The following is a 22,322-nucleotide window of genomic DNA, read 5'->3' as shown; positions in this document are numbered from 1 at the left end:
GAAGAAAGGCAAATTGAATATTGAGAATGGGTAGGAAAAAAAGTCAGGAAGCAGAAGTTAAACAATCATTGTATCAGTCCAGATCTATGGGGTGCCTACATCTTGCATGCTGAACATCGTCGGGTTACTCCGTCTGAGAAGGCCCTACACAACCTAGAAGAGGTACAGAGACGTATGCAACAGCTTCCATATGGGAAGAGAGAAAATAGATGAAGACTCTTCATTTTTGAAAAGCGGTGGTGTAGGGATAGATGTGACAGAAGCCTATAAAATCATTAATAATACGCAGAAGGTGAATAGGGAATGATTGGTCACTGTCTCTCATTATTAAAGAGCTAAAGGTAATCAACTGAGATGGCTTTTAATTTGCTACTTGCTAAATAAAAAGAATTCCAATGACTTCCAGGATCCGAGGTGGAAGACACCTGGGATTTCTTTAAGATACTAAAACTGGCAGTAGTGTGTGACCCAAGCAAAGGAGAAGGAAAGACCCCCAGGACCTAATGGATAAAAAAAAAATCGCCCCAAGAAATTAATTAGGAGTATGTAGAGATTCTACAAGTATTAGGAAAATCAGATGAATAAAGACTTCTTGGTCTTAGAGGCTATGGGAGCAGTATGAGAATTGACCTTAAGGAAGAAAGACCTGTAGGTAGTTCATCTATAAAAGGTACAAGGGAAAGATGGAGAATTGGACTTCTATGCACTGTTACTGCAGTTGACATTAAGGATAATTTAGGTATGATCCTTAAAAATAACCGATAACTTCAAAGTAGTGCCTTGCTTCTTTTTCAACAAGTAGGATTACGGAAGAGCCGATACGTGGGCTGAGAGCAGGTTCTGTCCAGCTTCAGCTGGACTCCAGCAGATGTCCAGAACAGAGGAGGGAGAGGGCAGGTACATGATTCTATGATTCTATGATCTCACGCTGCCTGACCCCTCCTCTTTAATGGATCTGGGTATACGTGATAAGACAGACTTGTAAGACATAAAAACGGGAATTCCCACAACTGAAGAGGAAGTGTGACTGTGGTTGAAATAAGTGGATGGTCTGGATATGGGCACTATAAGGATGAGTTGAAATTCAGTGATACAGGACGCAGATGTGTAACTGCGGATTGATAGCAGATGGTTTGTCTCTAAACCAGGAGCACGTTGCCAGCAGCCGGTGAGGAGCAGTGGAATCTATTTGTTCAGGCTTTGCCCTGCACGTGGTGTAGCCCTAAGAAAGGCAGATGTGGTCCTAAGCGTGTCAAGAGCAGGCTGGCTAGTGAGGCTACGGGATATCGGCACGCGCCGAGATCAGCAAAAGGCCCTGGGGAAACCTTCCGATGGCGGTTCATGTTCAGGAACAAGTAACTCAGCTGGAACAGGTTTAGGGACGGCTCTGAGACTGAATGGGGCAAAGAAAACCAGCGGCCTCTCTTTCTGCTCCTGGAGGGAGTCAGACTGCCCAGAATGCGGTTTTCACTGATTTCTCGAGGCAGAAAGGCAGTCAGAGGTATTATTGCAGGTGGCCATTAGTTCTTTTGTTCATCAGAATAATCATAAAGGACCTGAGATGGTGTGTAAGCAGGTCACAGTTTCTCGATAATATGAAGGCAATAATGATGGAGGTTGTCTGTAAAGAACTGTAAAAATGGTGCCAAGTAATGGAGGTATGAAATGCCAGGTAGATAAATGCAAAGTAATGCATACTGGAAAAAATAGGTTTTATTTTACATGCCCTGTAAGCGATGCTGAGCCAGTTATTATCATTCAGGAATGAAATGATGGAGTTAAGAGTTCTGTGAGTATGTGAGCTCTGTGCTCCCAGAGGCCAAAAAACCCCCTCAACAAACCAAAAACCCAAGCCGAAATTGAGTGTTAGGGTTTATTAGGAAAAGAAGAAAGAGCAAACCAGAGAAAAATCACAATCTCACTATATAAATACATTCTAAATAAATCTTGAATGTGCAGCTGTACCTCCGCCCCCTCTGCTGCACCTCAAAGGACGTGGTAGAATGGGAAATGGTGCAGAGAAGGTAACAATAAAAAGAAACCGGATAATAAAGATTACATCATTCAGAAAAGATAAAGATTGCAAGGACAATCAAAAGGCTGCTTCTGTGTGAGGCACTGTTGAATAGTCTAAAGCTCTTCAGCCTCAAAAGGAGACAGCAGAGGGGGTATCAAGGGCTTGAAATCACGGGTGGGATGGGGAAGGTGACGTGAGTGTGATTGTTTGCTCTTTTTCCACTGTGCCAACAGGTTTTAGCAATTGAAAAGGTCAGGCAGCACATAAAAGGATTTACTTTTTACTGAAAGCATAGCTAAACTATGTATCTCCTGGCCACAGGATGCTGTAGATGCCAAAAAGTTGGTTGATATCCATGGCAGCTTAGACGCGGTCATGAAGGAAAAAAACATCAGTGGCTATTAAGCATAAAGATATAAGCTCTGTTTGAGAAGGTCCTTAAACCCCCAGTGGTGGGAGGCTGGGGGGTAATGTGAGGAAGTATCACCAGGTGCTTTTTTGTGTAGTCTTCCCAAGTCAACCGCTAAGGGCTGCCGTCAGCAGACAAGATGCGGAAGGAGGTGGGCCTTGGGTCTGGCCCAGCAGAGCCGTTCCTGGGGTTGTGTATTTCAGAGGGGAACTGCAGTGACTTCTTTTGCTCGGCCAAGCAGAGCGCATTCCCTAGAAACCACTGGCTGTTTATCAAAGCATCTGGAGGTACCTATGTGGGTGGAAGGAGAGCTGTTTGAGCTGGAGGACAGTGTCTGCGTGAGAACCGAAGGCATAAACTGGGCAGGAGTAAATTTGTGTTGGAAACCAGAAGGTGGCTCCTAACCCTCAGAAGGTGGCAAGATTCTGCTTAGAAATAAGACTTGGTCAAGTTGGAATGTGTGACAGGGGAATTCGGTGAGGATCTGCAGGTGGTGCCTTCCCATCCTGAGGACCTGCGTTCTGCCTATCAGTTTAAGATGGCAAAATAACCCAGTTTAGAGGAAGGAGTTATTCAAGGGGTTCATGAGGGTTATCACAGGGACTTGTGTTAGAGCTGGTCCTATTTAACAGTGACCTGGAAGAAGGAGTCCGTGTCGTATTAGTCACATTTGCAGCACCCCTTATTTGGGGAGGTTTGCAAAAGAGAAGGATATAGAGGAATTTTTAATAAAATTAGAAAATGAGAAATAACCCTAAGCTCATGTGGACGACTGAAGAAGAAAAATAGAAAGTGCTTGTTGGCCCTTGTAAGAGAAGCCCGTGAGTAGAGGGATCTGTACGTTACGTGGGTGTTTCCGGAGCACCTTAACAACAGGAGAGTGATTGTGAATTTGACATAAACTTTGGCATTCTCGGTGTCAAATCCATGGAGCCAACTTAAAACTGGTTTGGGTTTTTCTGGCTTGTGAACCTGAAGGATGCATTCCATTCATACTCCCAAGCGGTGTTTCGTGGTTAATAGAGCTAAAGTTTTCTCCTTTTAAAAAAAAAGGGGGGGGTGGGCGAGGTCAGGATATCTCTTGTAATCACAAGACTTCAGGAATGAGGGACCAGTGCTACCCTAAAAACCACCAGTGGTCAAAGAAGTTGTCTGTGCACGTCGAGGTATTTTATAAGGAGATGCTGTTCCCTCTTCAAAGCTGGTAACTCCCCAGTCTGATTGTTGGGGCGTTGGATGCTCATGAAAAATGTCCACAAGGAAGTGTTTTCTGGACAGAGCCTGAAGGGAAAGAAAAATGTGGACGCAAGGGGATTGGGATCAAAATCCCATCTACCCACCGGGGGTAATAATAAATCCTGCGAATTAGCTGTCTGTTGTGGCTGTTGGAGAGGAGTGCTCTGTGTGAGAGAGGGTGTAACGAGGTGTCAATCTGTGGCGTTAAGGCAATTAAGGTCTGATGGGCTGCCTCGGAAACCCTTATGCAGATATCTTTATGTGAATTCTTGCGGGGGAAGTGATGGATCTGCCCTTGATGATTTTGGAGGAGTTGTGGAGCAGGCAGCTGGGATTCGGCTGCAGGACCAGTCTTTCACTGAACGGGATGAGAGAGTTCTCAAAGTAACCATCGACTGTTTCCCCTCCACAGGTTTTAAACTTTAGAAAATGGCAATTGAGTTCAGGGACAAGGTATGGACGTGGCCAGATCCTGAGATACTGCTTCAAGAACCGCTGTAATGATCGATGTGATTTGGGAATTTCAGGTTGGGGGACTCGCCTCTGAGAATGTGAGATGGGTGGAAGCTGTGAAGGACTTCAAACAGCAACAGAGCACCTTGTGTGGCGATGTCTTGCTGATTACAGCCTTCGTCTCCTACCTGGGCTACTTCACCAAGAAATACCGTCAAGACCTCCTGGATGGAATCTGGAAGCCATATTTGCACCAGCTAAAAGTAAGCCCTGATTTCTCTGAAAAGCCGTTGTTACTGGAATTAAGATGGCCGTAAATTCTGATATCCAGAGGGCATGTCCCCAAGTAAGGGGATCCCCCAAATGAAGGGTGTCCCCATCGAGTTGGATTGAGGAGCAGGACGTAGCCACCCTTGATTGACCCCTCTCTGGGGAAGATGTTGTGGTGTCCTTGCTCTGTGCAAGTGACCCGATTCTTCCACGTACAGAGGAAAATCCCCAATGCAGCAACCCAAGCATGGAGCCCAGTGCCAATGCTGTGGAGCTTTAACCAGGAGTCAGGGATGGCCTAGAAGGAGGTGGGTATTACAGAGAAGAGGTTGCTCGGAGGAGGCAGAGCTCCCTGCCAGCTCGCTAGTAGGCTTGGAAAAACTCCAGATGGTTCTTCATGCTGGACACAAGGTCTGCTCATGCTGGCCGTGCCTCTCAGCTGGTTTCAACCGTGTCTTGCTGTTTGGACCAGATGGAGACTGTCGTACTTCAAACTTGTTTAATATTTCACTAATTTTTACCAGGTCCTCTCATGCATCAGTAAATGCAAGTGCTTGATCTCCTGCAGGACTCAGCTTTTACACCTCAGTACAGTCACTGGACATTATAAATCCCGGTGAAATGCCAAGAAGCTTTTAAATAAGGTCACAACTGGGCAGTGGTGCCCAAATCGAAATGCTGAGAAAATCAGCGAGTTCCTTAGGATGAGAGAGGAAAAAAAAAAATATCATTCCATATTTCTTAATACTAAGCCAAAAATTTAGTTAAGAAAGGCAATGTTGTTCCAAAAATGGCCTGTCTCTGCGTGTAGAAATTTCAAGGAAGTACCTGGGTTTCTAATGGAAGATTAAAGACCCGTTTTGTTCAGATAACTGGCACAGACTGCTTTCAGGTTGTCACACCCAGAAATGGCCTCCCATGTCAGAGAAATGTTTCTGGAACTGCTAATGCTGTTTTGCAACACAACAGCAGGCTTACGAGGGTGTTAATTATATTCTGCCAAGCTGTCGTCTCTGAGAGCGCGTACACGGCAGAGCGAGAGCTGAACCCGCTCGGTTGGGCTGCGGCCGTTGCTGGTGCTTAGTGCTCTGCAGGCAAAAATCCTTGGGATGCTCGCATAATTTGTGTTCATTCACAAGAGGATTGGGAAACACTTAACAGGGGATCCAAACTGTCCTGCCGAATGGGAAAACAATGATAAATGTAACGTATCAGTTTTTAATTAAGCTAACTTTTCTTGAAATGTTTTCCTTGCTCATCTCTGGTCTATGTCACAAGTCACACTTGCTGCTTTTTGCCGACACACTATAGGAAGCGTTTCTCCTTCCCTCCCAGGTGCCAATCCCTGTAACTCCATCCCTGGATCCTCTGACCATGCTGACGGATGATGCTGATGTGGCGGCTTGGCAGAACGAGGGCCTACCAGCTGACCGCATGTCTACCGAAAATGCCACCATCCTCACCAACTGCGAGCGCTGGCCCCTCATGGTGGACCCCCAGCTGCAGGGTATCAAATGGATCAAAACAAAGTACGGCGAGGACCTCCGAGTGATCCGAATCGGGCAGAAGGGGTAAACATCACCCTTATCACATAATAATACCTTTTAATGGTTATGTGCCTGTCGTATTTGATGAACAGCGTATATTTAACTGCAACCATCTGAGCCAATTATGCTGAGGAAAACCCTCAGATGTATTTGGGCATTAGCTGCTTATTCATTACCAAAATGATAGAGATTTCTCATTAAATAGAGGGTCTGTTTAGTGCTTGGCTGGGTTACCATAGAAACTCTTCTGAAACTGAGGATGGAGAGCGCTGCGTGCTGGAGGCTAAGCTACGTGTAGGACTACGGCATCATCCATCGGGCTCGTCTTGTGTGTCGTGTCCTGACTCAGTTTCACCCAGGAGAGGGAGCAGGGCTTAGAATCATAAAATCGCCGAATTGCCTGGGTTGGAAGGGAGGGCCTGGGCACAGAGGGTGAAGCTGCCATGAGGGTCACCAATGCCCTGAAAACCATCCGGGCTAACTCTGCTCCCACGCTGGCCACAGCTCGGAGGTTCTCATTGCAGCGCCCCTGCATTGAACCGCCTAAATCTGTTATGGGAAGGCTTCTTCGCTCCTGGCCCTTATCTCTGGGCAGCCGACAGACTAGTATTCTCCTATCTCAGTTTGCACCTATTTTGACCCATTAGTGAGGAGTCCAGCTGGGATGGAGCAGACCCAGAGTCAAATCCCTGCTTGGGTGCGAGCCCTGAGATTATTAATACAGAGTAAAGCGTTGGCAACAGGCAAGAGTGACCCAGGCTTGGTGCTTGCAAATTCGTGTAGTTTTGGAGATGTCTTGGGCTTGCCCAGGTTGTTTTGCTGGTGCCTCCTCTGCTTTCCTCATACAAAATAACAAGAATTTATTAGACTTGATCTCGTGTGGGATGAGAATGGAGCTCGTTTTTCATTAGAGCAGATTTCTGTTTCCTGGCCAACCTGGTCACCGTGCCTTGCCGATATTCAAAGCAGTCTGTGGAAAAGTAAGGATCCTAGAGCAGGCACCTAAATCCAGACCTCCAGGCTGACACAAGAGGAACAGACCCTGTGACGTTCGTATGCTGCCATTACAGCTCTCCGTGCAGACACAGCATCTCTCTTTCCCCTGCCTGGCCTGGCAGGGGCTCTAGGAGGGGAGTTCAGTGTGTTGGTGTGATGTCTCAGGGCTGCTGGCTAAAAGCATCGTTCACTGCCCCATTACAGCAAACGAGGGAGCGTTTCATCATCTGGGAAACGGTGCTTCTTTCCTTTCAAACTGCTTTAGGAGGTTTAAACCCACACCTTTCTTTCTTCCGAGTAAGGGACATTTGAGCAGCTTTGGGTCCAGCTGCTGTCATTCTTTCTGGCTGTTTCTTTGTATTAGATATTCCTGGATTCAGAAATATGGGGGCTGCTGGTCAAGGTTGGGGTTTGCAGTGTGCCAGCATATTCCTTTAAAGTTCAGGCCTAGAGGTCACTCTGAACTTCTTGTCTTAGATCTTTCTATCACCTCTTGAGGTCCCAAACTCTCTAGCTTAGACGAGGAACCTAAATTTTAGCCAGTGGGATGAGTTGAAGTGATTCATGCAACAGTGATGGTGTGATGGCACCTGGAGATTATCCTCACTGCCTGCCCAGGGCCCTTCTGTCCTCTCCGCAAAGGAGTTGTGTGAAGGGCAGAGCAGCCCTGAAGGAGAGAGCAGAAGCGCCTGACCCTGCCCTTCCCGGTACGAAGCATCCCAGTGCAGAGCATCCCCGCTCCACAGTTAGGCGCTGGGCAAAGGGGCCCAATTCCCTCGTGAGGAAGGAAGCTGTCCTAAACGTGACCCTGAACCCTGGGCAGAACGGAGATGAAACCTGCTCTTCTCCCTTGCTTTTATGCAAGATTAACTGCACCAGTGGGTTCTGGGGCAAATGAAGTATTTGCTAAAAATAACCCCAAGCTGTCCCATGTTTGTTCCCTGATGCTCATGGTCTTTTCTGGGGAAAGAAGACACAGTTATTGCTTGCCCTTGGGAGATCTGAGACCTGATTTTCTTTGTTGAACAGCCAAGACTCTGCCAGTGCCGCTTTCTGCACCGTGTGTTGACACCATCTCACCCCTCTTTCTCTCTCACAACTGCTGGCACGTGTGTGTCGCTGCCATCACAGTGTGGGGCTCCCCTCTGCCCCCCTCATGTCCCCCTCGCTGCAAAGCATCGCACCCCGCCTCACTGCGGTGGGTACCAATGCCGTTCCCTCCGTTTCCCACAGGTATTTGGACACGATGGAACGGGCCCTGGCTGCCGGAGAACTGGTTTTGATTGAAAACCTGGAGGAATCCGTGGATCCAGTTTTGGGGCCGTTACTGGGACGAGAAACGATCAAGAAAGGAAGGTGAGCTTCGGGGAGTTGTAGTGGTGTGTGGGAAAGGGTTCTCAGCGCTGTTGTTCTTTCTGTTCCTGGCCTCAAATTGCGGGCGTTCGTATAGAGCAGCACTAACATGCCGCCTTCGGAAACGAGGACGTTTTAAATCAGGCAATCACAGGTAATTCAGTCACGGGATGGCTTTGAAATAAACCTAGATTTTTCATTTTGTTGGACAGTGTCATTCAAACCTCATATAAAAGAGAGGCCTGTAATTCTCCATTTGTAGAGTGACCTGGGTGTCTGTAATTGGCTATCCTGACACAGAGTTATTACCAAAATAGCTATTGCTGTTGTGATGAAAAAGTAACCTTGGGTTTTAGCAAACACTGCGCACGGCTTAGGGATGCAGCTGCAGGTTTAAGCATTAAGAATATATAAGTGTTTTTAATGAGGTCAGGTTCTTCATGGCAGCTGCTGGTCACCCTCCGGCCGAGAGGAGGTCAGTGAGAGCGGCAGCAAGGGACTTCGCTTTTTCCTTCTTTCCGTCTGTAAAGCAAAACAAGCACATTTTTAGTGTGTGCTCAAATAATGGCAACCAGTAAGACCTTCTGCTCAGCGCTGAACTTGATCCAGGGCCTCTTTTGATGTTGTTTCGCTGGCTTTCGCAGAGTGGGGTCCTCGGCCTTTAGAAGGATGCGCGCTGTTCGGGCTTTTAAAAGTCTCTGCCCCCGGCAGCTTGGCCGCTCGCAGGAGCCTGGCGTGGGCTGACCTCCGTGCCTCGCCGCGCCGTCCTGCTTTCGGCTTTGTGCAGTAGGTAACAAAAAGCCCGTTAAGCTCTGCCTTTCACCCTCCCCGAGTTCCTTGAGGATCCTTTCCTTACTTGCCTAAAATATGCTAAGATGATGTAAACGGCTGGGAAAAGCAGGCTGCCTGGAAGGTTTGCAGGGGCAAACATCCTGAGGAAGGGTGCCTGGCTGTGGGTCCCGCTGCAGGATGGAGGGGAAGGATCATTTCGGAGGGAACGACGTTCCCGGCTGAAGGGGACAGGAATGTTTGAAAGTGGAATGGGGGTAGAGCAGAGGTGGGGTGACTCCTGAGCCCCCTGCGGTGGAAAACTCAGTCATCCCCTTTTGGGACTGTTCGTCTCTGCTCTCAGAACTCCCTGTAAGATCACGCGTTTCCTAAGGAAGGGAAAATAAGTCATAAATCAAATAAAAAGTCCGTGGGTTTTGTGTTTTCCAGGACACAAGCCCAGCCCCCCCAGGTGCTGGTAGTCCCCGAGCCAGGAGGTTTGTTTGAAGCCGGGGCTCTCGGCAGTATTCCTGGGTGCTGCCGTGAGCTCTGGGTGCTGCCTGAGCGTGCTCTGCCTCGGCCTCACAGCGGTAAAAGCAATCGGGGTGGCCAAGAGGACACCTGGAGAGCTGCTGTTTGACTGGAAAGTGTATCCCGGTTCCCAGGATAACACCACTGTTCCCATAACAGTCCATCTGCATCCCTGAAAGCGTTTCCAGTTTCTCTTTTCCTCTGGTTCCTATGGGCTTTGCTAAACTTGGGTTCAGAGTGTGTTGATTCCTGGGGTCCCTGTAAGTTTCTAGACTTGATGTCAGAAATGCAGACCAGGGGAAAACGGGCTTTTCCCGAGCGATGTTACCCCCCCGGAGTGGCAGCCAGCCGCTCTCCAGACCTGGCCCACTGCTCCAGCCCAGTGCGACCACAGAGCTGGCCTCATCTGAGCCAACAGACCAGGCAACGTTAGCTGTGGCTGATTAAAATCTCAACGCTGAGAGGCTTTTCCTCCACGTAACACCAACTTTAGGAAGAATCCAGCCTCTGTAAAAAGCAAAGGAGGGATCATGGTTGAACTGGCCATCCTGCTGCTGGAAACGGTGAGCCTTCTCAAATAGCGTCCAGAATTTGGGGACAAGTGTCTGGGGTTTTTGTCCTAAATCAGAAGTGATTCAAGTGTGTCCAATTTTAAATCCTTTTTGGTTTAGTAGTGATTTCTGAGTGAAGAGTGCAAAGTCCTGTGCTGGTAGATGCCATTGACTGATACCACCGTGTGTCTTTGGGCGAAGTGTCCTGGGAGAGCTGTGCGCTCACGGTCCTTTTGCTGTAATTTCAGGTGCATTAAGATCGGGGACAAGGAGTGTGACTTCAACCCTGCTTTCCGTCTCATCCTCCACACGAAGCTGGCAAACCCCCATTTCCAGCCCGAGCTGCAGGCGCAGTGCACCCTCATCAACTTCACCGTCACGCGAGACGGCTTGGAGGAGCAGCTGCTCGCCGCAGTGGTCAACATGGAGAGGCCTGACTTGGAAGAGCTCAAGGTCAGTAGCTGGCAGTTTACACTGGGAGCAAGTATAAATAATAATAATAACGTTAATAAATGATAATAACAACAACAACAATAACAATAATAATAATTATTGTTATTATTATTATTATCATCGTCATCATTATCATCGTCATCATCATTGTAGTTTAAAACAACTAGCATTTCATGTGCAAGGTTGCAGAGATTGCTGAGCTCATCCTAAATTCGGGAGATTTCCCTTGAATGACAAACACTGAGGAATCCTTTTCTTCAGTCTTCTGTTTTCTTGGTATTTTGGGAACACTTAAACTGCTATTTTAAGTCAGTTTTCTTCTCCAAAAATTTGGGTAAGAATCTCTTTCTACTCTTCTTGGAAATGGAAACTGAGATTCTCATTATATCGGGTGTTTCTGGACTTCACAGATTTAATTTTGGAGGTAGGATTAATCTCACTTGATTTTAGGCATTTATGGTATAAGATTCCCACTGTAAATATCGTGAGGCTGGTAATGAAATGTTTCTGTTCTGGTTTTTCCTCCCACTTGTTTGTAACAGGCCAAAATGTTCTCTGTCTCTCTCTTTTTTAATAAGCATGGCTTCAGTTTCAAGATAATTTTTAAAAGAAAATACTTTGTTCTAATGGCACATTTCACAATGTGATGAATATGTATAATACTAAATATTTACTGAGAGTGGGAACAAATTTACTGCACACGTTCAGTCAGGCCAGGCCAGTTTTGTAATAATCTTCTCATTTAATGAGGTTCTCAAGTACGTTAGCTGTGCAGCGTTAATGATGCGTTTAGTTTTAACCAGGCTCATGTGCTAACGAGCCAAAATATGGCATCTAAAATACATAATGAACTGATTTAAGGTGTAAGCCATGGCGTTCTGGCTGGGACTGGGAGAGACCTTGGATCAGCCCCCCCCCAGCCCCGGCACAGCCTCAGCTCCGGGTCACAAACACCTCAAACAGCCCCTTATCTGCGGGGAATTTCACTCAAGGGGGGCTCTGGGGGGAGCAGCATTAGCAGAGCGGTGTCGGTAGCTGCCGTTAGGTGAAGGACTCTTCACCTGGGCAGCATCGCTGTTAATGGGTGCTGTCACAATAAGAAAGACAAATTCAATGTCATGCGCAGTCACCAAATCCCCAATTAGGCTCTGAAAATTAGTAGCTCGTGGTCAGCAGCGCTTCCCTCCCATGCTGTAACACAGCTGTGTGTTTGAAACCAGTGAAAATGGTGTGAATTAGGGACGGCGTCTTTGGAAGCCCCCGCTCCTTCAGGGCGGGTGGGCCGTGGGAGGAGGAGGTTCGGCACAGGACCAGGGACACGTGTCCCTGGGTGCCGGGGGGATGCGGGGCTGTTGGCTGGCTTCAGAAAGCTCTCAGCAGGTACAGGTCGGTGTGGGATGTAATTTTCTTTTCCATTAAGAAAATTAAAGACCTTTTTTCTCTATATCACCACAGCAAGATAATACCAGAGCCCACTCACTGCCTCCCTCCTCATCTCCATCCCGATATCAGATAGCAAGACAAGACCGGCCGGGTGCTCACGGTGGTGTTCTGCTGGATGGGGAACAGTCAGTCAAAAAAATCACTTCCCTGCTGGGGTGAAATCAAAGACTGGTCTCCTTAGCCATGGCGAGGGGCGCTGGGATGGCCGCAGGTGCAGTGACTGCTGCAGCCCCCGGGCTCCCTACAACCTTCTGCCCCTCGTCTAGTTACTGATGTGGAAAAAGCCACGAGGGCAGTTGTCTGATAGCTGGGGGGAGCTCCTTGAAGACACAGATTTGAATCTTTGGGTTCCCCAAAGGAGAGGCCGCTTCTCTAGGTGTGTTTTAATCCGTCCTCTCCACACAACTGTTATTGAGCTCAAAATCTTGTTACGGGCAAAGATGGGGCACACCTTATATGTGGAGCCTAGAATTTGCTGTTAATAACCTAATTAAAATTCATCAAAGAGCTATTATTAATCCAATTAAGATAACACTATCATTTTTAAATGTTTTCTCAACACAGTCCGTTTCTGTAATCTTTTTCTTCATCGATTCCCAGTTATTCATTGTTTCGGTTCCTTCTTACCTTTGAAGCTCTCCCTGGTTGGCAGGACGGCGCTGCTGTTACAACGCGTGTTCAGGGTCTGCGACCACCTTTGCACTCTGCCGTATCTTGGTTCCAGAGACAGACCAGTCTGCCCAGAACAGCTCCTTGCTCTGACTCTACATTAAAGCCAGGCTAAACAGGCTGAGGCAGCAGCGGCCTGGCTGTGAGACGATGCCAGCACAGAGAAGCTGAAACCGCTTTAGGTCAAGGCAAGCAAAGCCAAGTCCTGAGCCCTTCCCTCTCAGGTCAGCACAAACCCTCTGGCCTTTTATTAGTCTCATTTGCAATTTCCTTTTGCAAGGATGGCTGGGGTCCTCGTGCTGGTGGCGCTGCCCGTGGTCCATGCAGCCTTACCAGGGCTGGTTTCAGGTATCTCCCACCTTCACCAGGCTTCACTGTTTGGGCTGAAATGTCTCAAATGGCATTTGCCTCAAATTGATGGTCTGGTTAGTGCTGAGAAGCACCTTAGGAAGAATATTTTGGCAGCTGCGTCCCAAGCTGTAGGTGGATAAGCCGTGAGTTAGGGTCCTGCCTTGCTGATTCAGTAGGAGAAGTCTGTGTGAAAGTCCCTGCACATCTGGGCTGCGACGAACAGTGTTGAGGTTCTTCAGGAAAGAAGGTGCTGTGCAGGAGCAGATTGAAAATGCAGAGATTTTTTTTTTTTCTCTGGTTTGTGATGTTAAAATAATCCAATAAAACCAGCAGCAGGGACGAGGAGAGGAAGGTGGCTGCTGTGGCCGGGCAAGGAAGGGGCTGGCAACGAATCCTGCAAAACCGTCCTGTAGCTTTGGTGAACTTTTATTTTTTCGTGGAACAAAATTTTGAAGGCTCTGAGAGTAACCTGTTTCCCAGAAGTCGCGCTGTTATATATCAACTGTGAAATAACAGATAATGAGCTCCACTGCAGAAATAAGAAATGATGACCTTGCTACTGCTGGAAACGGTAGCACGATAAAGCTGCAACAGATGCCGGCTGTTGCGGGGAGTACAGCATGGCATGCCCTTCTAAGGGTGCGTTTCAGAAAGTGCACAGTGATTACAAGCTGTTGGAGCAAAAACCACACTCATCCTCATTAGTAACTGCAGGGCTTACAGTCTGGAATAATAGCTTGCAAAATGTCAGTTTTGAAGGCATGGCTGTGCTTGAGTGACAGCAGTGCACAAAATTAGCCATGTTAGTGTTCTGTTTCAAGACTTGTAAAATATTTAGCACCGTGGGCAAGCTCCTGTGTGTAATGCCTACAGAACAGGCCTTTAAAAACAGCCATTTCTAGCTGAAATAGCAATAAAAAGCATGCGTCGGTGCACACTGCTGAATACTTGGGTTGACATTAACATGGAACGAGTGTGTGTGCAGCAAGTGTATGAAATTTCAGCCCAAATATTGAAAGATGACTTATTAATGGAAGAGTTAGTTAATCTGCTTGAGAACCTCTGAAAACAGAGCAAACACGGTCAGCTCCCTTATGTACTGTGGGGTTGGAAGAGGCATGGGGTCACATTTCCTGTTTCTGGGGCTCTTCCAGACCCTGTCAGTGGGTATGTTTTCCAAAAACTGCCTTTGGAGCATTAAATCACTTGGCTTATGGCACTGAATCTGTTACGTGCCGGTCATCGTGGCCCAGAACGTGTCTCAATTCCACGTGCACCACGTCTGCTACGTCATGGAGCTGGCTATTTTTTGCAGGGCTATAAAACACTCTTCTGCAAGTTACTTGAATTTCTTGGTTGTGTCACTTAAATACAGTCTGAAGATTTAAAACTGTGTGTCACACAGTAGTGTTTTACGTACCAGGGCATTAGCGATTGACTTCATTTATGTAGAGAATAGTCACCAGGCTTTTATCTTAGCAGCATCCAAATCAGATGCTCAGCTTTCCCACAGGATGTTTTCTGTGATGACGCTAAAAATAGGCCTTCACAGTAGGACCGTGTAGCGGAATAACACAATATACCTGAAATCCAGGAAAGATGCCATTTCCCCGAGCAAACACACAGAATAGGGCAATCACATTTCACGGGAGAAAGCCTATTCTGGAGGATCAGTTCAAAAAGGAGGCAGATGAGCCTCTTTGTTTCCACCATGAACAGCGTCAATGACTGGTATTTCTGCAGAAGAGAGGGAAATGGAACAAGTGTCTGGGGAGAAGGAGGGGGCATTTCACAGAAACTGGGAGAATTTGCACTGTAATTCAGGAGATCTACCCTTGAGGCAAGGTGGCTGTTACTGGCCTGTATCTGCTTGGCCGTCTTTGTGCTGAGTTTGCAAATCCTTTGCCAGGAGGACTTTGTCTTTGCAGGTGCAGCTCCCAGCACAGTAAGCCACTGGTCCCAGTGACGCCTCGAGGCCAAGCGGCAGCAGCAGTCAAGCGAGGCTGTGACTTTGCCCTCCAGGCTGTGACTTTGCCCTCCGTTCTGATCCCGAGATACGTTGTGCTCATCTCTGGAGCCAAGGGACCTTGCTGTTGTGTTTGCCATCAGGTTTCATCCCCGTGGTCCTTATTGCTGGTGTGACTGGTGGTGGTGTGTAGTGGCAAGTGCAGAGGTTCACCAAGAGCCGGGACAATCCAGGCTGACTTGAGCCCAAAAAATCGATACTTGTAAGCCGGAGATGCAGGATGCTTCAGGTGGGGGATGAAAGTCTTTTCCCTCTGATTCACTTCCAGTATTTTAATACAGTCCTAGTGAAAGGGCTCAGTTCTCCTGGTGCTTTCTGTGCTGTTCAAGGTTTCTGTGAGTTGGTGGTTTGTTGGATACGGACTGATCCCCAAAGCTCTGCCCACCCCCTGGAGTCTCAGAGAGCAGGACTAAGCAACATTGGACTATGGCAATTGTTGCTTAGAAGCCTGTTCCCATGCGAAGGTGGTTAATCCTTACTTTACCCCGTGTTTTGTGACTAAAACTTTCTGAATTTATTATTTTCAGTCAAGTCTCACAAAGCAACAAAATGGATTCAAAATCACCTTGAAAACGTTAGAGGACAACTTGCTCTCTCGGCTGTCGTCAGCATCTGGGAACTTCCTGGGAGACACGGTGTTGGTGGAGAACTTGGAGATCACCAAACAGACGGCTGCAGAAATCGAAGAGAAGGTACCAAAAGAGTGGTAGCCTAGAGAACAGCATGTGCGTTGATGTTATCTTTAAGGATTTCTGGGTGGAATGTAACTTCTTTACTCTGCCCATCTCTGCCCCTTCTGCTGAGTAGAGAATAGAAAGTGGTATAAATCGAAGTGCTCTCCATTCTGGACAGCTTCGGGCTATTTAGTTCTTTGGAGCGTTTGTATGTTAAATTGTCTATTTAAGACCAAGAGAAAACATCAGTGCCTGATGTAAGAACAATAAAATTTACACACTGTATCAAGGCGCCTTTAAACTGTTCCAACGTAATCCTGAATATATCACACTTCCTCAATTAAGCTGGATTTTAGTACTGGCCGGGGACTGGAAGTTGTTGAGTTTGCGATCTCGAGTAAATCTGCAAGAACTTGGGTATTTCATTCCTTAGAGTATAAATCGGTGTTTGTATAAGCTGTGCAGTGTCAGCATTGCCACCTGCGGAGTTCACCTCGCTGGCTACGTGGGCTTGCTTAAATGCACAGTGGCTTCCCCTGCCACGGAGGGAACTTGAGACGTGTGGTTGTCATGCCAGGGTTGCAACAGGGCTCCCGTAGGGCCATTCTCAGCTGCTTTGATCTGCAGCCTTCCCACCTTCACAGCCCACGCTTGTCCTCCTCCGGCCCACTGGCCCGCGCTGCCTGGATCAGGTACCCACGTGCTGGGCTGGGGCTGGAGCTGCCTCTCGCCTCCCAGCACTGTAACCCCAGCGACCAGGGAACTAAGAGATCCTCCTCGTTAAAAATTGGGATTATTTCTGCTAGCTGTTCATGGTGCATCAGATGCGTTCAGCTCCCTAAGGAGGGTTCGTTTGAACCCCCAGAGGGGATGTTGAAGGCCTGTTTTGACCTGGCAAACTTGGCACCTCCCTCTTGAAGTAGGTGTTCCTGAAGTGCTTCGATTTCTAAACAGGTTGTGGTTCTAAAGCTGGTGACTGCCAGCTCTGTGGCAACAGGGATGAATTTTGGGGTTTGCACCTGGTTTTTATGCGTTTGGTACCCACAAGCTGTCTCAGGGCCCCGTTAGAGGTCCTCTTCTCAAGTCAACCCTTACTCTGTTCTTGGTCTGTCTACCCAAAGAAGAATGTTCAGCCAATATTTTCCTTCCTATGGAATTCCTGCCTGCTCTCTTTATGGAAAACAACTGTCTTCCCCGCCTCTGGCTTTTATCTTACTAGATTTATTAATTGTTGGGGATGGGATATCTAAAAGCTGGTTGCCTAAGTCTAAGGTAGACTGTGGGCTCCCTTTACAGTCAGTGGAGAGACATGGGTACTGCCAGAAGCAGGACCCATCTGATGTAGATGGGGGATTCACGGCCCCTGCAGATGCTTGTTTCTGCAGTAGATGTTGAAGCTGCTCTTTGGGGGACTCAGAGTTCATCGTTGCTCCCAGGGGTGTGCAAACAGGTGAATCCCACACATCCCAACACGTGTTGGTTGCACGCAGCAGGTTAAGGCTCAGTCTGTGCTTCGTTGGAAAGGTTTGATGTGCCCCAGCCAGACGTGCTCACACCAGCTTGGCAGCATGTGGCTGCGTTGCAAAACACTGATCGTAGCCAGAGCCTCAAATAATCCCCGAGAGGCTCGAGGATGTCGCTTCATGCTGCTGAAGCTGAATGAAAGAATGAACAGGACTGAGACGATAACGGGGTAATGAATCTGCCAAAAGGATTTTCACCATGTCCATCACAGCAGCTATGCAGGCACCTGGCCAGCAAGGTAGGGGTGTGTTAAACGTTGGTGAGGAAAGGCAGCAATAGCCGTTATAAATGAGCAGTTTTCAGCCTTAGGGGAAGCTGCCTCGAGAGCAGTGCTAAGTCTGTTCGGCCCTGTGTTATTAATGACCTGCACGGGAGGGGGGCAATTAGCAGGAGAAACTCATTGATGAGAAAAAACAATTCTAGTTAGTGAAGAGCAGGGATCCCGGTGAGAAGCCTGGAGGGGGCTCAGCAAAACAGAGGATTGGGCGACAGGGTGGTAAATGCAGCTAAATGGAGAATATGCCAGAGGAAGGGGGATGCTGGGAGCGGGCGGCCCGAGTCTGGCACCGTGGGCAGAGGGCAGAGGCTGGTCCCCGCAGTGGTCGCATGTGGGTTGCCCAGTGCTTGGCCTGACGTCTTTGTGGCAGATGCAGGTGATTCTGCCCCTCTGCTCCGCTCTGGGGAGACCCCTCCTGCAGCGCTGCCTCCAGCTCTGGGGTCCCCAACAGCAGAAGGACACGGAGCTGTTGGAGAGGGGCCAGAGGAGGCCACGGAGATGCTGGGAGGGCTGGAGCCCCTCTGCTGTGAGGACAGGCTGAGAGAGCTGGGGGGGTTCAGCCTGGAGAAGAGAAGGCTCCGGGGAGACCTTCGAGCCCCTTCCAGTCCCTAAAGGGGCTCCAGGAAGCTGGGGAGCAAGTTTTTACAAGGGCAGGTAGTGATAGGATGAGGGGGAACGGTTTTAAACTGGAAGTGGGAAGATTTAGATTAGATACGCGGAAGAAGTTTTTCACTGTGAGGGGGGTGAGCCCCTGGCCCAGGTTGCCCAGAGAAGCTGTGGCTGCCCCGTCCCTGGAGGGGTTCAAGGCCAGGCTGGATGGGGCTTGGAGCAACCTGGTCTGGTGGGAGGTGTCCCTGCCCAGGGCAGGGGGGTGGAACTAGGTGATCTTTAAGGTCCCTTCCAACCCGAACCATTCTGTGATTCTACGTCAGCCCTCCCCTGGGCTCGATTCACAAAGATGTTTTCACCATAACTTTGTTCTCTGTTTTCCTCCCAGGTGCAGGAGTCTAAAGTGACAGAAACCAAAATTAACGAGGCCAGAGAGCACTACAGGCCCGCTGCCACGCGGGCCTCTCTGCTGTACTTCACCATGAACGACCTCCATGCCATCCATCCCATGTACCAGTTCTCTCTGAAGGTATTGTCCCTGTGAGCTGTGGGAGACAGTGCCGCTGCGTCTCTCTTACCGAGGTTCAAAGTCATCCTCTTGGGCCTCTTGGGGATATTTGAACTCCCAGACAAAAAGATGATCTGACCTAAACCATTCTGCTGATCTGTTTTTATGGACAAGTTTCCGGTTATTTAGTGCTTTATATGGCTACTTAATATATATTACTCTTAAGTAATGTTGCGATAGTGTTTAGTGCACATTGGGAAAGATTTGTCCCAAACCCGCTGCAGAGCACGGGTCATCGCTGCTCATCGCTGCCCTCGGTGGAAGGAGCAGAGCTTCAGCGGCACCTGCAGAGACCCAGGGAGGGGAGGTCGGGATGCCGGAAGAAAAGGTCCCTCCATGTCAAGTACTGAGTGTGGGCCAGGGGCCCTGCTCGGCTCTGAATTTGCCAGTCCAGCCCACCACAGGTGGCCAGATTGGGATCAGGTTAGATGAGCCTTAATTAGCTTTTCCTTCGTTTTCTTGCTTTCTTTCTAAGCAGATGAAGTCTGGTGGAAAGCCATGGTCTGACTTAGCGATGCATTAACATCCTTTATCACTAAAAATCCAGGAAGTTTCTTTGCAAAGCAGAACCTTACAAGCCATTTCTTTCTTCCGTCTTCACAAATGGCCTGGCAGAACAAGATGAGCAATGCATTTAAAAAATCTCATATGGGGGAAAAGCCAACAAAGTACTTTTTTCTGTGTATTTCATATATGAAATACAGAGACATGCAGAGATTTGGCACAGCATTTGGAGTCACTTGCTTGGTCAGTTAATCTTTTCTTTATATTTACATCGGTTCTGTATCTGAGATGTCATCCGAGTCATGATGCCTGTGCAGATATTTTGTAAGCTAACAGGAACTGCCGCAGCCCTTAACAATTATCCCAGACCTTGACGCTGAAGCAGTCCTGACTCCCCAAACAGCACAGGATTAAAACATCCCATCAGTCTCTAAACACAGCCCTGTCCCACTGAGACCACATCACCAGGGATTTATTGCCACCTTCTGAACAAAAGGTGAGTCATTCCTTCTTCCATCTCTGCAGTGCAGGACGGGTCCCAAGAGCTGGGCTTTCAGGAGCTTGGATGCTTCTGACGTTACAGTTCCAAAAGCCTTTCAGGTAGTCAGCTGTGTGGTGTGAAGTCTAACTTCGGGTTGGTGTCTGTGCATGGTGGGTGTGCAGGAATAAGTAGCACGTGCGTGACTTGAATGTTCACCACCTTTTGGTATGGACCCGCACCCACACTTATCTGCAGGCCGGAGGAATCATCTGAAGGGCTGTGTCTTTGCGCTTCTCACGCTGTCTTTTGCCATCAGACGGACAAGCAAGATTACAGCCTAAAATGTCCTGTAGCTGGCAGTCTCAGCTGCAGGCATGCTCATGAGGGCGGTATGAACACCCCAATGGGGCCCATGCTGGGAGAGAGACCACTTCTTGCCCTGTGCTCCTAAAATAAATGTGTAAGAGACACAGCCAAAGGGTCTGTGCTCCAAAGGCCTTGCTACTTTTCTGTCTTGTCTAAATAGACTACCCTTCCCTGCGTAGCAAGTGTGGCTCTGTAGTACACGGACATGGTACATAGAGAACTAGGAATGATGTCCCTCCTTTGGGGAGCATTCCCACCTGGAGCTGTTCTCCCCAGAACACCTGTAGAACATTTCCAACATGGCAGGTTGATTTCAATGTAATTATTACTGCTCATAGTGATGGGGCTGCACCGTCCCACTTACCATGTGGCAGCAGAGCCCAGTGGGAAGCCAGTAGCTTTTGTGGGAATGAGAGCATGGCCAGGTTTTCCAAGTTTCTTGACTGTCTTTGATATACCACTGCTTCTCTTTATGGCAGGTGTCAACAGACTGAGACGACGGAGGAGCTAGATCTTTAGAATTAAATATACGACCAGTGGTGACTTCATAGTTCATGTCTTTGCTTGACGTTTGGGCATCACTTAATCAGTTGCTTTCTATTCCTTCACTGGTAGGAAGTGGGGTTTCGTTCAAGCCATCCCCTCTATCTTTGAAGCCACTTGGAAGCAGGGTCCCCTCTTTCTCTGCTCTACACGTGCTGCCCAAGACACTGGGGAAGTCTTGGTGCCCAAGCAGCTTCTGAGAACCTGCTGCAGTAAAATGAGTCCCTTGCCTTGGCAGAGTGGTCTCAATAGGTCTGACCAGTAGAAACCCAAGGGCCTTTTAGGGTATTTATTGAAGAGTTCCGGACTTAATGTTTTAATAAATGGAAGACCTTTTTTTGTCACAGGAGAAAGGTATTTCAGGGGATAGAGGGTTAAATGAGATGGCATCCTGGTCTAGGACTTCTTCCAAATGACTTCTTACCTTGACAAGTGACCTGGAAAAAGTAATTGAGAATATAATATTTTGAGCCTCATCCACAAAAAAGCTTTTATTTTTTGATATCTACAACTCATGTGTTGAAATAAGTTTACCAGGAAAATGTAGAGAATGTCTTTTGTTGCAAGGGTGCCCTTTGAAAGATTCGTTCCTTACATACATAATAGACACAGGAGTTTCTGAGGTTTCACCTTTAATCTTCATCTTCTGTATTTTGTTTGTTTTATGTTTTCCAGTTAACATTAGCAATGTGTATAAATACATAGAAAATTATTGGATGAAATGTTTTTATCTAATAAATTTTGATGACAGATCATAAAACATTGTGTAAAGATGCACAGAGATGTTTTTAAAATACACACAGCTAGAAGCTCCAGTATATATTAGAGCACACAAGATTTGTATGCTACTCCGCAGCATGTTTTAACACAATTTAAAGTAATGTTAAGCAGGAAAATGCATTCTGCAATTATTTAATAATGCAGTAGGTATCAATGGCACTTTAATTTGTTGAGGCATCGTTTTTTTTCTTTTGTAGAACCCTAAAGATAATGCTGCCAACACAGTGGTGCCTCATCCAGTTGGTGCTATCAATTTGTATTGGCCTGGTTATTTCCTATTAGCTGGGCACGGTGCATGAAGCCTTTGCATTGCTAATCAGAACTTAGGCTTTTTTTTTTCTTTTTCTTTTTCCACTTGCATTTGATAATTTGCTAATGAGTTTTCTTTGGGTGGCTCTGAAAGTTTTTTGTCTTTTCTCATTTAGATCAGAAATGTTGTTACAAGACTCCTTACTGTCTTATGTAAGAGTGCCATTGTCGATGCAGGCACCCATCCCCGAGGGGACTTTACGGACTGGTTAATCCCACTTCCACAAGATGAAGTCCTACCTGCCCTTCTCGTGTAGTCCTTTGCTGAATCCAGACAGTAAAGTACTCATGGGACTCCGCTCTGGGGAGAGCCCCCTGCAGTGCTGCCTCCAGCTCTGGGGTCCCCAACAGCAGAAGGACACGGAGCTGTTGGAGCGGGGTCAGAGGAGGCCACGGAGATGCTGGGAGGGCTGGAGCCCCTCTGCTGTGAGGACAGGCTGAGAGAGCTGGGGGGGTTCAGCCTGGAGAAGAGAAGGCTCCGGGGAGACCTTATTGCAGCCTTCCAGTACCTGAAGGGGGCCTACAGGAAAGCTGGGGAGGGAGTTTTTACAAAGACGTGTAGTGATAGGACGAGGGGTTATGGCTTCAGACTGGAAGAGGGGAGATTTAGATGA

The 22,322-nt window shown here is 47.9% G+C and overlaps 1 protein-coding gene across 5 annotated transcripts in view; it reads left to right on the top strand.

Annotated features, from left to right (window-relative positions):
* The window catches only part of DNAH9 (dynein axonemal heavy chain 9), a 226,683-nt gene that overhangs the window by 127,146 nt on the left and 77,215 nt on the right, over window positions 1-22,322 (top strand). For 4 of the 5 annotated variants that reach the window (XM_063352546.1, XM_063352545.1, XM_063352547.1 and 1 more), the window contains 6 exons: window positions 4,190-4,378; window positions 5,721-5,956; window positions 8,162-8,284; window positions 10,380-10,584; window positions 15,601-15,765; window positions 18,546-18,686. In XM_063352546.1, coding sequence (XP_063208616.1) covers window positions 4,190-4,378; window positions 5,721-5,956; window positions 8,162-8,284; window positions 10,380-10,584; window positions 15,601-15,765; window positions 18,546-18,686 — 1,059 coding nt within the window. Of the gene's footprint in view, window positions 1-4,189; window positions 4,379-5,720; window positions 5,957-8,161; window positions 8,285-10,379; window positions 10,585-15,166; window positions 15,303-15,600; window positions 15,766-18,545; window positions 18,687-22,322 lie in introns of those variants that run through there. The other variant, XM_063352550.1, reaches the window with a different exon arrangement.

Source organism: Chroicocephalus ridibundus, chromosome 14, assembly GCF_963924245.1.
Source record: "Chroicocephalus ridibundus chromosome 14, bChrRid1.1, whole genome shotgun sequence".
In the NCBI taxonomy this organism is placed as follows: Eukaryota; Metazoa; Chordata; class Aves; order Charadriiformes; family Laridae; genus Chroicocephalus; species Chroicocephalus ridibundus.
This window is presented reverse-complemented; position numbering and strand designations above follow the sequence as displayed.